Source organism: Neophocaena asiaeorientalis, unplaced genomic scaffold (genome assembly GCF_003031525.2).
Source record: "Neophocaena asiaeorientalis asiaeorientalis breed wild unplaced genomic scaffold, Neophocaena_asiaeorientalis_V1.1 scaffold240, whole genome shotgun sequence".
NCBI lineage: Eukaryota > Metazoa > Chordata > Mammalia > Artiodactyla > Phocoenidae > Neophocaena > Neophocaena asiaeorientalis.
The window spans coordinates 6,183,371-6,199,131 of record NW_020185331.1 but is presented as its reverse complement, the minus strand read 5'-3'; the positions used below and the strand labels follow the sequence as shown (position 1 = coordinate 6,199,131).

Sequence of the window (15,761 nt, the reverse complement as noted above, 5' to 3'; positions counted from 1 at the left end):
AATTGTGATCTATTCTGCCTCAGTTTCCACATCTGTCAAGTGGGGATGATGACGATAGTAAAACGTAAGGTTCTTGAAGATGAAATCAGGTAATGTGCGTAATGTTAGCTCCTGACAGAGTGCTCTTCTCAGCGTCTGACTGTAATTGTCATCACGTGATGCATGTACAGACACACCTCTGTTCCAGGTGTACAGGCAGCCATCCACGCACGTGTGTGTGGACAGAACCTACCTCCCACTATGTGCCTCTGCAGGAATGAGGACACGGTGTGTGCTGGAGGAGAGCCTGGGGGCCCCGAGGGCTGGCTGACGCCTGAGTCCTCTTGGCCAGCTGGGCTGCCCCCACGGTGGTTCAGGCTCTAATTGCTCCTTGGTGGAGCAGCAGTGACCTTGGTCAGGAGCCCCAGTTGCAGCATTTGACGTCTGAGCTGCTGGCATCTGGGAGAGGCCTGTCAGCAGCTGTGGGTGGGTGCAGGCCCCGGGAGCCTCCCCCAGAGGCCCCACTGTGTGTCTCACGCCAGGGCTCCCAGGAGGTCTGCGTGTAGCTAGGTAGGCACCTCTGCCCCTGTTCAGCCACGCCTGCCTGGGCGGTGACTGAGCCTGTCCACCTTTGCTTTGCGGAGGTGCCTACAGCCCAGCCAGTGGCAAGCTCTTCTCTGCAGGGCCTGGTGCAGGAGGTACCTGAGACTTGAAGCCACACAGCCCAGCTCTGTGTGTGTCAGGGCTGGAGTGGAAGTCCAGGCCAGTGTTCTCGGGCAAGGTCGGCAGGTCCACAAAGCCATGAGGATGGTTGAGAGTCTCAGCCCCAAGTCTTGGGAGTGCAGCAGGAGAATAGGATCCGAAGCTGCTGCCCTGGGGTGCGATGATCACAGTCAGCCAGTAATGTGGCCCACGCTCCATAGAAACTTGTGGTGCAACAGAGATTTTGAGGTGGGAAGGACTCAGAGACAGCCCTGGCACCTCCAAGGGGCACCCAGGTGGTGTGAGGCACAGACCATCGTGCCGCCCTGCCCATTGGGCACCTCGGCCACACTCTGGGCCTCTCAGCAAGTCCCTGCCCAGCTCACCCTGAGCACCAGGCCTATGCAACAGAGGTAGGAGGAGGGCCAGCCCTGCCCTGCCCCTGGGAGATTCTCTGCGCAGACAAGTCTGGATCCATCCCTCCATCACCGATCTCTGGCTCCTGGGGGGAAGGAGAGAGCAGAAAGTACATGGAAGGTTCCCAAAGGGTGAAGTTAGGAGGGAGGGGAAACGATGCCACCAGCAGAAAAGAGCCCTAAATCCTGGGATTATGAGGCCCTTGGAGCCAAGGAGAAAGGTCCATGCAGGGCCCTGGTCTGGAGATGGCCATGGGAAGAGGTCAGGAGGAGGGGACAGCAAGAGGTCAGCAGGCTGGTGGGCTTGCTTCACACATGTGAGGACACAGACAAGCGTGGATGGGACTGATGGAGAAATCCCCTGCAAGCCCTCCTGGTACCCATGGAGGGGCTTGCCTCCTTCACCTCTGCTGAGGATGACTTTGGAGCCCAGATTCCAGAAGTAGAGAGAGGGCTTAGGAGACAGTCAGCCCAGCCATCCAGGAGATCACCAAGTCGCCTTCTTTCCTGGGAAACCATGGAGTCACACAAGGAAAGGAAAGACTGTGCTCCCACTGAGACAGCAAGTAGGTTGTTTCAGAGGGTGGAGTTGGCGGTGGACACACCTTGGTGTAGAAAGAGAGGCTGAGAGGGGCTGGGCCTGGGAGAGATCTTGGCAAATCCTCCACGAGACACATGCATCCAAGCTCCGCTGTTTCTCCAGGCACATCCCTGTTCTGCCTGATGACGATAAGGTCCCTGGCCCCAGCCTGGGCCCATCCTGGGGAATCCCTCTCCTGGGAAGAAGAGCTTCCCTTTTGAGACTAGGCCTACTGGGACTTGGCTTGGCTTTGGAGGCTGGAACTGGTCTTTCATCTCCCCGGACACAGTTTGGGGAGGGTCTGGAGGGTGTGGTAGCCAAAACCTTTGAGCTTTTGGCATTGGGACCTGAACCTGGGCAGGCATCTGAGAGCCTCAGCCTTCCAGACCCTCCCAAAAGTGACTCCAAGTTGGGATTGTGGTGCCTGCTCTTTGGGGCTCTTGGAGCTTATCCTGTGAGCGGGAGGTTGGGGAGGGACCGCTATCCCAGAGTGGCTCAGAGGGCTTCATCCTTACATGCCAAAATCTGTGGTGGCAGGTGCCCAGTGGGCTTGGGTTTTGTTCTCCAGACTTGACTCACGATGGTGGACCTTCGATTATGAACCTTGCTGGGTACGGGTGGCATTAGTGAGTGAGTGAAACCCGCTCTGGCTCGGGTGAACAGCCCAGGAAGGTCACTGGCTCACTGCAATTAGCAAGTCCAACAGGGCAGTCTAGCTTTAGCACACCTGCGTCCCAGGGTCAAGTGATGGTCAAGACTGACTTTCTCCATCTCCTGACTTTGTTTTATTGACTCAACTCTCAGGACATCTCTTCCCACACACCCCTGCGATTCCTGGTTAACGTGGGATTTAGGGTTCAGGTCGCCAGAGCACCCATGTCAGTTCCTGGAAAAGCCCCTGAACCATTACAGTGTCCGGGGAAGTGGCAGACCAGTCAGAACGACTCCTGTGGCCTAGGAGGCAGGGCCGCAGGGCAGGAGCCTTTACGAGGTCGGGAGCTCTGTCCCGTGACCTCCAGTCGGGCTCTGTGGAAGAACACTGGGCCCGGGGCCTCTTGGCACAGACTGTTGGGGTTCCTGAGAGCGTTCCCCCAGAGCCTGCGAGAAGGGGAGAAGGCATCCCAGGCAGAGACCCCTCTGGCTTCTTTGGAGTCTCTCAGCCACAGCGTCCTGAGCAGCTGTGCCGCTGTGGCCTGGGCGTCATGGAGGATGGCGGTGCTGCCCCAGGCAGGTAGGCCCAGAGGGTGCACGTGGCCGTGGGTGTTGTAAAGGTGGCCCACACCCATCCCACTTGGGGGAAGGACAAGGGAATTGACCTGAATCTGGCAGAGGGAGGGAAAGAAGGCATCTATCCCAGGTTCCGTAGGGGCAGTGTCCCAGCTAAGGGCTGGACCACAGAAGTCCAGACTGTTGTCTGAGACTTTCTCTTTAACTTTTTTTTTTGGAAGACTTTGGCTTTTTTAGAGCAGTTTAAGTTCCCAGGAAAATTGAGTGGAAGGTACCGAGGTGTCTCATATACACCTGCCCCCACGCACGCACAGCCTGCCCCATCCTCAACCCCCTGCAACAGAGCGGTGCATTTGTTAAAACTGATGAACCTGCATTGACACATCCTAGTCACCCAGAGTCCCTAGTTTACATTGGGGTTCGCTCTTGGTGCTAGACGTTCTGTGGGTGTGGACAAACGTATAAGGACATGTGTCCAACATTATGGTATCACACAGCTGTCATGGTGTTTCATAGGTTTTGCAGAGCTACTCGCAGAGTGTTGTGGAACTTCCTGGAAAGGGTGGGGTGCAGTGGGCATTCAAGACTAGACCACAGGGCTTCCCTGGTGGCGCTGAGCCTGTGTGTCTGGAGCCTGTGCTCCACAAGGGGAGAAGCCACAACAGTGAGAGGCCCGCGTACCGCAAAAAAAAAAAGGACTAGACCACAGGCTGTTTGCTCTCCCAGGCCTGTGACGTGGGGCATCAGAAGTTGAAGACCTAGGTGCTGAACCTGGGTGCGGAGGTCCTGTGCAGTGGTGGGACTTTTGTCCTCCGTCCCTCTCCATTGCTGTCACAGCAGCCCCCAGGCAGCCTCCACCACCTCCCAGGGCTAAGCCCAGCTGGGAGCACCTGGAGGTCCCCTTGTGCCCCTCCTCGGGCAGCCACTCACTGCTGTGGCCACGTGGTGATGGGGCCTCAGTGCTGGCCAGGGAGGAACCCTGGGGTCTCCTGACAGGCTACAGTCCAGGTTTGGAAATGCTGAGCTCTGTCCTGGACAGAAAAGAGAACTGGAGCCACCAAGTTTGGAGTACTTCGCTCAGCATTTGTTTGAATGATGAATGAACGAGCCAGCAAAGGGGAAAGAAAATGAATGAGGCGTTATCACTTGGCCACAACCCTCAAGGGTCACTCAAGGGTGCAGTGCCCACTTACTGTGATTGAGTTGTCAACATACCGAAGGGCAGCTGTGAGTAGCACTGATGTGAAAATACCACTGACCAGAGGTGGGAAGCAGGAGCCGTGACCATTAGAACGTATCTGTGAGGCCTTTACCCCCCAGTGCCTTTAAAAGCAGAGAAAGTGGTCCAACTCCAGGTCACACCGGTGGTCCTAGTGGGCTTGAAAGACCCTACACCATCTCTGTGTTTGGTCAGAGCTCCCTTGACCTTTCCTGCAAGGTAACTTTCACGTGTTGGGCATATCATTGTGTCAATTTCACTTTCCGTTTTTTTTTATCAAATGTCTGTGTGCGTGGATTGTGATCCATCAGGCCCTCTTCTCAGGGAGCGTGTTGGTTTCTTCTTTCTCAGCGAGGAGCCTGGACGTGGGCAAGACGTTTGCCAGGCACCCAGGGCGTGTGGCTCTGCGCCCTACCCTCCACGTTCCTCCTTCCCTCCTCGTCCTGGCCCCATCCACCTCTGCCATCTGCTGGGCTCTCATGGCTGCTCTCCTGTCCCCACTGCAGGCTGGTGGTTCGTGAGCACCTCTGAGGAACAGGGCTGGGTCCCTGCCACCTACCTGGAGGCCCAGAATGGTACTCGGGACGACTCAGATATCAACACCTCCAAGACTGGGGAAGGTAAGCTCCTACGGGTTCAAGGGGTCGGGGAGATGATGCAGCTTTCCCACCCTTCTCCCTAAAACCATCAGAAGCTCTAAAACGATATGGATCATGTTTCCCCCCCGCTGCTTCTCCCAGGATCCCGTGTCACTGAGGCCAACCCACAAGCTCACCTCCTATGCCAGGTCTGTCCTTACTGGTCCCACATGGGGCTAAAATTAGAGGGGAGATTCCCGTGGGGTGTGGATCTCAGGCTTTGGCAACTTTGGGGCAGAGATTGGGGAGAACAGTCTTAGGGCTGGTCCCTCTCCCCACCAGCGGCTTGGGTTCCTCTGGGGGTCCCCAGAGAGATCCACCTTTGCCCCCCTCACCCCACACTGTGCTCTCTGCGACAGGGACGACCCCAAAGGGACTGTGTCCACACAACTTCCTGCTGTGCACAGTCTGTTCAGAGGCCTCTGTTGCAGGTGCCTGTTATCCCAGTCAGGGGTGCAGATGTGGAGGGCAGGTCTGTGAATCATTTCTCAGTGTTGCAGGAACCCAGGGATGGCTGCAGCCCCTGCACCGTCAGCCTCTCTCATTAGCTCTGACCTGGTGAGGTTTTTCTGGGATTTTCTCCAATGCATTTCAAGGAGCCTGCCCCTCCTCCCAACCCCAGCCAGGACTGGCCTGCTCAGCCTATCCGTGGACTTGGGTATTCCCCAGAGCGGGCTGCCAGAGCCCAGCGAGTCTGAGCCACCCTGTTCCCGGCTGCCTGCTCCTAGTCACTTCCAAGCCTCCCTTATTCTGGCAGTGGGAACGCTTGCCCTAACGGTCAGTGGGGACCGTCCAAATGGGCACATCTGAGAGCCAGGGGAATGCATGCCTGCCACCCGGGGCTCAGGCCACCTCCAGGCCTGCCCCTGCCCCACCCCCCATTCCACACTGCCCAGGCCAGAATAAGCAGCCTGCCAAGCCCCAGCTCCGTCTTCATCCTTCCCCCAAATGTCGGTTACTGGGCAGGCAGTCGGAGCCCCTCCCTTCCTCCCATGTAAATGCTGTATTTCAGTCCCTTAACCAGTACTGCAGCCCCTGCAGTGCATGTCTGCCTTGTGACAGGTTTCCAGAGACCAGGCCCCATTGAGAAGGGCTGGCATGTTCAGGCCAGGTACTCGGCCTTTCCTGGCTGCTCCCCGAGCCCAGGGGCTGAGCCTGTCCCCCATCTCATCTCTGGTTCCCTCGCACCTCTGCAGCGGTGCAGGGTCGTAGCCCCTGAGCTGGGTCCGGTCTGTTTTGTCTGCAGTCACCAGGCCTCACCTCCTATCCAGTTCCACATTCTGGGGGGTATCCCAGGGCTTTTCAGAAATAACAATCCCTAGAGTGTACTGAGGTCTCACTCACTCCTAGGTGTCTGCCCTGGTACTTGAAATGCCCTCACCACCCTGGGAAGGCTCTGTCACCATCTCCATTTTCCAGATGCAGATATGTATTTGTCCTCCTAAGGCTTGAGCCCTGGTCAGCCTCCTCCGCCAGTGGTCTTCCCACCGTGCCGCATGCGTCTCCGTGAAGCATTTTCTCGTGAGCAATTCTAGGAGGGTGTATGTGTGTCTGTGTGTGTGGAATTGGAGCCCCACCTGAAAAGGTGACGCCAAGAGAGTCAGAGTGGAGACGTCAGGTAGATGCTGGAGGACCAGGACACCAAGTGGGTAGGAAGGAGCCTGAGAGGTGCGTGGGCAGTGACACCGCCAGGCTGGTTTGAAGAGAGATTGGGTGCTTTGCACAGAACAAGCAGTAACAGGTTATAGAGAATTTTGACCTCGATGGAGTAAGAACCAGGCAGCCAGTGGAGGTTCCGCCTTCAAGCGGGGGCGGGGGCGGGTGTGTATGTGCGCGTGTATGCTCAGGGTGAACCTCCTGGTGATAGGTTCCTCTGCACATTTTGATAGGACCTGTGTGCCAGCACCCCTGGCAACATTTGGGCAGCTGTGAGTTCCATCATCACATCGTGGGCATCTCCCCACAGCTGTACGGAAGGATTCAGGACTCAGTGCCCCAGCCCAAGGCCCAACAGCTGTGGTGTGTCCGCCGGTCTCTGCACTGGCAGCCATGTGGTTAAGAGATCAGCCCACCCTGGTCCCGTCTCTGGCCATCTCTACCCCAGCCCTGTTGCCATCCCATTGTAGGTCCCCTGAGCTCTACAGGCAGAAATTGGAAGCCTTCGTCCCGTCAGAGCTTCCCTAACAGCTCATGCTCCATTGCTTCAGAAAGAAAAGAGGCTGTTTCGGTTTATTTCTGTCAACAGATGTTCTGGTACATGTTCGTGTTTCTCCTGAAGCCAGGTGTGCTGTGGAGAATGCAGAAGCGTTTCAGTAGGGGGCAGGAGGGCCGAGGTGGGGGCTGAGACCCTCTTGTCCACTGCTGATGAGGAGGGTCCAGGCCCGACGTTGGCAGGGTGCTTCCGTGAGGCACATCGCCTCAGAGGTGAGGAAGCGGAAGCCTGGAGGATCAGTTAGTGGCAGAGCCAAGCCCCGAACCTGGGTCTCTGCCTGCGCCCTGCAGCCACCAGCAATGACCTGCCTTTCTCCCTGGGCTGGCATTGGACCCAGGGTCCAGGCATTCTCCACTGTTGGTGCCTAAAAGGCACAGGGTCTAGAGTCCAGGCTCCAGAGCCAGACTGCGTGGATTTGCGTGCCGCCTTGACGCTCAGGTGTGTGACTCAGAGGGTTCCTGAACATCCCCGTGCCTCTGGCCTCCCATTTCTAGAATGGGGAGAGTGCCAGCTACATGGGGCTTTTGTGAGATGGTCTTGGTACCTGGTTTAAACCGGGTAAATGTTACTCACTGCTAGGGTAGCCCCAGGCTGGGCATCAGCTGAAGTGAAGCTCCTCTGGCCACAGAGGAACCAGGTGGACGCACCCCCAGGAGGTCAGCTGTCCAGGTTCCTCCCGGTCTGACCTCACACTAGACCTCATCTCCATTCTACAGAGCCCGTCCAGTCCCTGTCTTATTTCACGCCGGGGCAGGTGGTGTCAACTCCAAAGACAGATGAGGAAACAGAGGTTTAGGGAGGGATGGCAGCCTGCCAGGGTGACACAGTAACCTGGCAGTGCAGCCTGGATTGAATCCATACCCCTAACCTTTTGTCCAGGCCTCCTGCTTACAAGAAGCAGGTCAAACAGGCTCCTCTTCTCCCTCTGGAAAAATAAGTACTGCCCAGGAGGCCCTGGTAGGATGTGGCTCAGTTGTGTCTGGACAGTTTGACTCTTAAGTGCTGGCCTCCTCCCCCAGACCTGGGCAGCCTGGTACCCTCCTTCTGCAGTGCCAGGAGGTGGGGGCCCCTGATGCACCTGGGCGTCCCATAGGAAGGTGGGGGGCATGTGGAGCTGGTCCATAGCAGCCAGAGGACCTGTGCAGATGAAAGGAATGTGGAGCAGTGAAAAGCTGGGAGGCAGGTCCTCCGTTGTCAGAAATCCAGTGGGTAGCATGTGGGGAAGGAACAGAGCAAGGCCTGTGGCATCCTACTGTGTGTGCTTCACTCGGCAACATTTCTGAAGGATCGGCCCCGTGCCAGGCCCCATGCCAGGCCCTGGGGATGCAGAGATGCAGAGTTTTAGCCCTCAACAGACTTGATCCATTGGGGGTGACTGAAAAAGCAGACATAAACCAACCCAGGATGGTGAGAGTTATAAGCCCCCCAAGGAAGAGACCCCACGTCTTTGCTGGGCACATTTATTCTTCCACCCGCAGTGCCTGGCTCGTGGTGGCAGGTTCACAAGCAGGACTTGCTGAGTCAGTGGGGGCAGGGGAACAGGTGGATGTGAGCCCTGGTGGAGAGTGGGGCACACCCTCCTGGGAACCATCACTGCCCAGCAATGGTGGGAGCCATGTCCTCCCCCTAGGGTCGCAACCAAGGGGCATCCTTGCACTGGGCTGGAGCCAGGGCTCCTCCTCCCCTCTCAGGTGCTGGGATTCTAAATTCCTAGCCCCTCCCGGGCTCGGGGGCATAACCCATGCAATTTGGCTTTGGTTGAGTTATTCCCCACCTGCCAGCGCCGCCACTGGTCAGATCCGCGCCCCTGCAGCAGGCATGTGCCACCGGGGCTCAGTCCAGGCGGTGAAGACCTGGGGATGCGAACCTTCCCTCCCTCCATCCCTTCCCCACCCATCCCATCTCATCCTCATGTCCATTCTCTCCGCCGGTTCCCGTCGGCCGCGTGTTCCATCGCCATCTCCCACACCAGTGTCCAAGAGACGCAAGGCCCATCTGCGGCGCCTGGATCGCCGGTGGACCCTGGGCGGGATGGTCAACAGGCAGCACAGCCGAGGTGACGATGGGGGCCAGCTTCTCCTTACTGAGAGCTGCTGCCTCTCTTTCTTTCACTAACACTTCTCCTCTTTCCTGGGCTCTGCCTCTCTCTGCCCTGTGGCCTCCTTACCCAGATTCACCAGATAGACTTACTCTAGCTGGCGGGGTGGGGGGAGGCGGGAGGGGGGCGCAGGGGCCGCTTGGGAATCGGGGTGACAATGGGGGCAGCTCTGTCTTTGGCCAGCGTCCTGGGGGCAGGGGTCATGGGACTTAGGACAGGATTATGGGGGCAGCTGGACTCTAAGAAAGGCCACATTTACCCTGAAGCTTCAGATTGAGAGAACTGAGCGTGTTTGGGTCTCTGCCTGGGCCGTCCCCTCACCCTTGCCCTTCATTGCCTCCCTCCTCTGAGAAAGGGTTCCCTTGGCCAGAGCTATTCTAGCAATTACTTAGGGACAGAGTAGGAAGAAGGAGCAGCTCACAATCTCCTCATTCAGCCAGCTCCAGGGAAACTAGAGAAGGAGCAAAATCCAGACCCAGCCAGGCCCCAGGGCACAGCCTCAACAAGTTCTGATGGTGGGGTCAGGTCCAGCTGGGGGCTCCAGCAGCCCCAGCACTAGCTGTTGGGATTTGAGCCTGATCAAGACTATTCCAGGGAAGCCCCTGGCCTGCCATACACGCTGATTAGGAACAAAGACGTTTGCCAGTCCAGGGCCTTTCCAACATTCAAGAGCTTGTGAGGCAGGGAAATTAGGGGCAGGCCTCTGAACAAACCTCTAAACACCTCCAGAGCCCCAAGGCCAGTGGGTGGCCCATTTCTCCTGCCTCAAGGAGAGTGGAGGGTATGTGTTCCGGACGGTGACAGCACAGCCGGAAGGGTGTCATAAGCATTGGCTTTTCCAGAATTAGCAGGGATGCCCCGTGACTCGCACCCTACCCCCAAAGCTTGTTCCTGAACGACTGTGACACCCTGTTTTGGTATCTGCCCCAAGCCCCAGGCAGCAGCAAGCCTGGACTCAGGGGTGGCCAGCGCCTGTGGCTGGCTAAGCATCAGCCTCAGAGCATTGGCTGCGAGGGGCCCAGCTTGTCCCGAGGGTGGAGTGTGGGTTGGACCCTGGGTGCTGGCGCAGGACAGGGGGCCAAGTCGTGGAAGCAGAGAGAACAGGCTGAATGTGAAGCAAAGGTACCCTAGAGGTAGGATGGGTGAGGCAGCACAGCTGGGGGGCCAGGCGGGGAAGCAGCCCTGAGCCTTGGCAGCAAAGGACAGTGGGACACTGGCCTGGAAAAAGAGCAGGGTGGAAGGTTTGGCCTGTCCCCATCCCCTCCCACATCTGCTCCAAACACCATCACACACTGAACCCCAAACACACCTCTGTCTCCACAACCACATGGCCTCTCGGACACTTCAATCGGTGAAGCATGACCGCCGGCACACAACCCCGAGAGCCACGGGCGTGGCCACAGTACACTGTCCCATCCAGGCCCTACACAGCTGCACGTCTGCGGTCCCGTGCACATAGCCACTCACAGTACACACTTATGCACCCTCACGTAGACCATTCCACGTCTGCACTATTTACACAGTCACAGATGCATTATCCACACAGCCACATTGTAGGTGCACCTCTGCAGCCTCCCCCCAAGTACACGCATAGCTTCGTATGCGCCACGTGTATATCGGCAACAGTATTTACAATTCTAAACGTAACATGATGTAAGTAGACACAGATACCCAACTAAATGCATAATTCTATGGCCAGCCACACATATGTAAATATGTAAATATGCGAGCAAATGCGGGCCCACGACGTCTCTCTCTTGAATAAGAGACCTAAACAGCATCATTTCCCAGTCTTAGCCCTAAGTTAAATTAGGGCTAAGTTAAATCAGGCAGCCAAGAAAAACTTGCAGGAAGTTGGCTGGGAGAAACTTCGCTGCAAACAGCCGAGCTGACGAGGGGGGAACAGGCAGTGGGTCGTATATAACTAGACAAGAGAAAAGCAGTGCTTCCCCGGGGCCTCCACTCCCCCAGCCCCAGAGCCAACCAGGCCTCTGGAATCAAAAAGCCTCTTGCATCGGGGTTGGGTAAGTTGTAGGGACTGGGAGGGGAGCCAGGGAGACTGCTGACGGAGGGGAAAGTGTTTGGAAAGGGGAGGCGTCTGTGGTTTGGAAACTGCAGGGCTCTCCAGCCCCTGCTTCCAAAACCAGAACAGGCCCGGCCACCTACCCACCCCGTGGGCGGCCTGGCCAGCCCTCCCTGGGGTGAGGTGGCAACCATCCTCCGAGGGTATATCGGAGTGACCATGGCATCAGCGCCTCCCAGGAGCCCAGAGGTGCCCCCCAGAGCTCCTAGGCCTCTTCCCTCAACTTGATTCCTTAAGGGGCATCTCTTCTAGAGACCCCAAGCAACGCAAATGACTCAGCTCCCTCCCCCGCACCAAGGTCATTTCTTTCAGTCTGGGCATCCTCCTGTCTGGCCCCCTAAGGTGGGGTTTGTGGCCCCTGTTCAGTGGAGGGACTGCCTCTGCTTTCCCCCAGGGAAACCTGTGAGGAGGGAGCTGAGACCCACAGGGCACGCGGCCACACAGAGGTAACCCACACCTTCGTCATCCAAGCCAAACGTGGCGGAAAACCGAGCCCCCAAACAGACCAATTGGAGGAGTTGCCCTGCCTGGGACCAGGGCTCTGAATTCTCACCTCCTGGAAGCTACAGTGCCAGGGTAGGACGAGCCTCCAAGCCAGCCAGCTCTCTTCCTGGGAGCGTAAACTCCCAGACATCTGTGTTCCCATCAGCCCCAGGGCCACCATGAAGAGGGCTTTGTGCAGGAACAGCTCAGCTGTCCTGAGTAAGACGGACGCCCCTGGTTCTGCCCACCAGGAGGGGCAGGGGAAAGCAGGATGCTTACATGGCCCTTGGGGCTCTGTCCTCAGCACGCACACTGCGGACTGGGGAGGCTGGTGCTGGGGCCTGGCCCCCATGAAGCAGTCTAGGCCCTGTCCTCTGCCATGGGGCAGAGAAGGGCTCCTCTGATCTGCCCAAGAGATAGGCTGTAATTTTTCTCTGCAAAAGTGACTTTGCCTAGGGAAACTTTAATGATGGCTTCCTGCACGAACCACAGGCTTTTAAAAATAGCCCAACTGAGCAAAGGCAAAATGTGGAGCCCAGGCCTCGGCTCACCCGAGCCTCAGAACCCTGGGGCCCTGGGGCCCGGCGCTGCCGCTCCGGCCACCGCCCGGGCCAGGATTTACGGTGTCCCACTGGAAAATGGAGCGAGACCAGGAATAGGCGGGAGCGCAGGGGGCTGGACTATAAAACACGGACCTTCTCAAAGGCCCGAGTCAGAATCTGGCAGGGCCAGGTTCTCAGGCGGTCTTGGCGGCTCGCCCCAGCATGGCTGGATTGGAATCTGAAAGCTTCCAGGAGCGAGTTGACGCCGAGAAAGGCTTGCATTTGAGAAGAGCGTGCTGAGCTGTGGAGGCTCCCGTGGGGCATCACCTACCTTTTGCCCTTTGGCAGCCTTTCAGATTCGGCCAGCGGCCTGCCAGCTCTGTCCTTGCGGCCTGGCAGGGCAGCTGCCTCCATCCCAGAGGGAGCTGCTATCTCCGCCCGGCAAAGGGCCGCAGACGGGACCCTGATAATCTAGGGAAGAATGAACAGATGGCCCTCCTGAGCAGGGGCTTAGGGTGGCAGCTGCCCTCTCCCCCACTACTGCCAGAGGCTCGGGCAGGCTGCCGGGCAGGGTCCAGCTGAGGGGGTGGGGAGCGCCCATCTCCGAGCCAGCTGTTCTGTGCCAGCAGCCTGCTATTTTGAGCTCAGAGAGTCTCCCACTCGGTGCCCCGGCTCAACACACCTTTGTCGTCATCAATGTACTCCATAGTCCCTTTGCAGCGCCTGCTGTGTGCCAGGCACTGTCTCAGCCCCCAGGGAGAATCCAGGTCGGAGAGGACAGCACAGGTTCAGGGAGACCCTCCCAGAGGGTGTGCCAATCTCTGCCGCCCATCCTCCGCTGAGGGGATGGATGGGGCTGGGTGTTCCTCCCCAAGCCATTCCTCTGGGGAGACTCTCCTCCCAGGAGGCAGGGTGTCTGTGGCCGGCCAGCTGTGGGTCTGCCGGTCCCCAGCAGACAGGAGGCCTGAGCAGGGACTCCCGTGGAGGCACAGGGTCCCTGCCAGGAGAGAGGCCCAAGGAATCCAGGAAGACACAAACTTCCCAGCCTCCCCACACTTGCCCCCCACGCTCCTGTTCAGCTCCCCCACGGTGCCTCTCTCCCAGTGCCTGGGGAGCCCAGAAGAGGGCGTGCAATCCTACTGTGAGACCAGAGCAGGCAGCTCCCAGAGGGGCTCCACCGAGCTGTGTGGTCAACTCAGCCCCCCCAGGGCTCCCGCCTGATTGTGCCGCACTGTTTTGCCCCTGCTCACTTGGCCCCTGGACCCTTAACAGGGCACATAACCATGCCCATAGCATCCTCTCGGGGAAGTTATGTGATCAGGCGATCAGATGAGTGGTCAGGGGAGGCTGAGGTGTCCCTGGAGCTGTCAGAAGGTTGGGCAGAGGAGGGGTTTAAGGGTTTGAGGTGGGAGACAGGCTGAGAGAGCAGGTCTGGGGCATAGATGGACGCATGGCATGTTCAGGAAGGAGAGGGCTTGCCTTGAGGCCTCCAGGCATTGAGGGGACACCTGGGTTTGTTCTCAGACTCCCTGACTCGGGCCCCAGGAGAGCCAGGTTCCTCATGGCCCTGCCCTCAGCCCAGGGAGTTTCTGGGACCCTGAGGACTCCAGGCCCCGGCAGCCTGTCTGCAGTTACAGGACTGGGAGGCTGGGAGAGCCAGCTCTATGCTGGGGCTTGCAAGGCCACCTGGGGCCCTGGCCAGCTTTGGCACATGCAGGGCACAGCTGTGAGGCCTGATCCCTTCTCTTCCCTTTCCTGGAAAAGCCAGGGGTTGATGCAGTACACCTTGGCCACCAACTAAGTGAGGCCAGGCCAGGGGGAGAAGGAGGCCGGACAAAGGACCTGTACCCCATCCTCAAATCGTTGTGCTTTCTTGCTTCACCCACCACCCACAGAGGAGAAGTATGTCACTGTGCAGCCTTACACCAGCCAAAGCAAGGACGAGATTGGCTTTGAGAAGGGCGTCACCGTGGAGGTGATCCGGAAGAATCTGGAGGGCTGGTGGTACATCAGGTAAGAGCCCCAGCAGAGGAGCAAGGTGCCTCTCTGCCACCCTGGCCCCCAGGCTGGCCCTGGGCAGCAGAGTGGCTGAGGGCACCAGCGGGCATGTAAATCCTGACCGCAGCTTTGCACCCACAGCCTGGCTTGACTGCTTCAGTACCGCGAGGCTGAGCGGCCGTAACAGAGTGCTCATCGTGCACATACCCTCCCGGGACACATAGAGCGGAGCCTGAGCCACAGCCAGCGGGGCACAGGGGCCCCGGCTCGGCTTGCAGGCAGTGGTGCGATCCCTTCCCGTGCAGCCGCCAAGAGGGTCCAGCACATCTGAATTTGGTTTTCTGTGTCCGACCTTTCAGGCTGCCTGCAGTGCTGGCGTCCACGGGCCTTGCTGAGGTCCCAGCAGGCAGCCCCTGCTGCCCACAGATGCAGGCTCGGGCCCGGGCTGTTCCGCTCCGCAGGGCTGGCTTCCGTGGTTGAGAGAGCTGGGGCGGAAGTGAGGCCTGAGCACAGGCCTAGTTCAGAGGCCTCTTGCTCTGCCCTTCACTCTCCTTGGGCCTGATCACACTTCCCAGCTGAGAAACCCGTTCGGGGGTGTGAGTAGGGGAGTGGGCAGCTTCCTGACACTCCTGGAAGCAAACTAAGCCCTGTGGGTTTCTCTCACCTCTCCCCTACCAGGTCCTGCCCCCCAGGCCCCTCTGCCCTGGGGCTCCCAGGCCAGCTAGCACCCCCAACAAGGAGGGGCTTGTTTCCAGGAAGTGTTCCTGGGTCCACTGTGATGATTTTACCCAGTTTCTCTTCTCTGCCTGTAAGCCGGATGACAGAGAGAGTCCCCGTCATGGGCTCTGGGGACCGCCTCTCCAGCCCACCACACCTGGGAACCCCAGACCCACTGTGGGTAGGATGCGTGTTCTGAGCTGTCGCCCACCGAGGGCACAGATGGCCGAGGCGGCGGGGGCACTCACAAGACGGTTGCTCAGAACACAGCATGCCGCAAGGTGTTCAGACTGGTCTGTGCTGACGGGTAGGATGAAGGTCGTTGGCCACATGGGATTGAACCTTAGAGTGACCTGCCAGGACATAGCGCCCGTGCCCCCGGCCCTGTGCACACCAGCCAGCGGGCTGAGGTGTCCCTTTCTGTCCCGTTAGGTGGGACAGGACTGTGTGTGCCTGGGCGTGTTTGCCCAAATCCACTACCCCTAGGCTTTGATGTTCTCTAAACAATGGAAACTAGAGCCAAGCCCACAATCCAGCCACCACGAGTCTGCGTGGGAAGGCCAGTGAACATTCTGGCAGGCTGCTAACCTAAACCACTCACCCAGAGGTTTTCTACAAGGCTGCTGGGTGTTTTAGTTTTCTAAAATAACCAATAAAATCACTGAGTTGGTTCCATCTAGTCAGCTCTTGTCCCCATGGCCTGGCCATTCAGCCAGTGGGAGCTGCAACCGAGAAAACCCTGCTGAAAAGGTTCCACCTTAAGAAGGCTGCCAGACACCCCCTTAAATATGCCTTTTCCCAGCATCCCAGGCTCTGTGTTGATCCTTACTTCCTGTCTTTCTTCTCCAACCACCCCCACCCCCACCC

The 15,761-nt window shown here is 58.3% G+C and overlaps 1 protein-coding gene across 4 annotated transcripts in view; it reads left to right on the top strand.

Annotated features, from left to right (window-relative positions):
• The window catches only part of SH3PXD2A (SH3 and PX domains 2A), a 241,972-nt gene that overhangs the window by 210,532 nt on the left and 15,679 nt on the right, over positions 1-15,761 (top strand). For all 4 annotated transcript variants that reach the window (XM_024734999.1, XM_024735003.1, XM_024735002.1 and 1 more), the window contains 3 exons: positions 4,630-4,743; positions 8,946-9,029; positions 14,075-14,192. In XM_024734999.1, the coding sequence (XP_024590767.1) occupies positions 4,630-4,743; positions 8,946-9,029; positions 14,075-14,192 (316 nt within the window). The remainder of the gene's footprint in view (positions 1-4,629; positions 4,744-8,945; positions 9,030-14,074; positions 14,193-15,761) is intronic.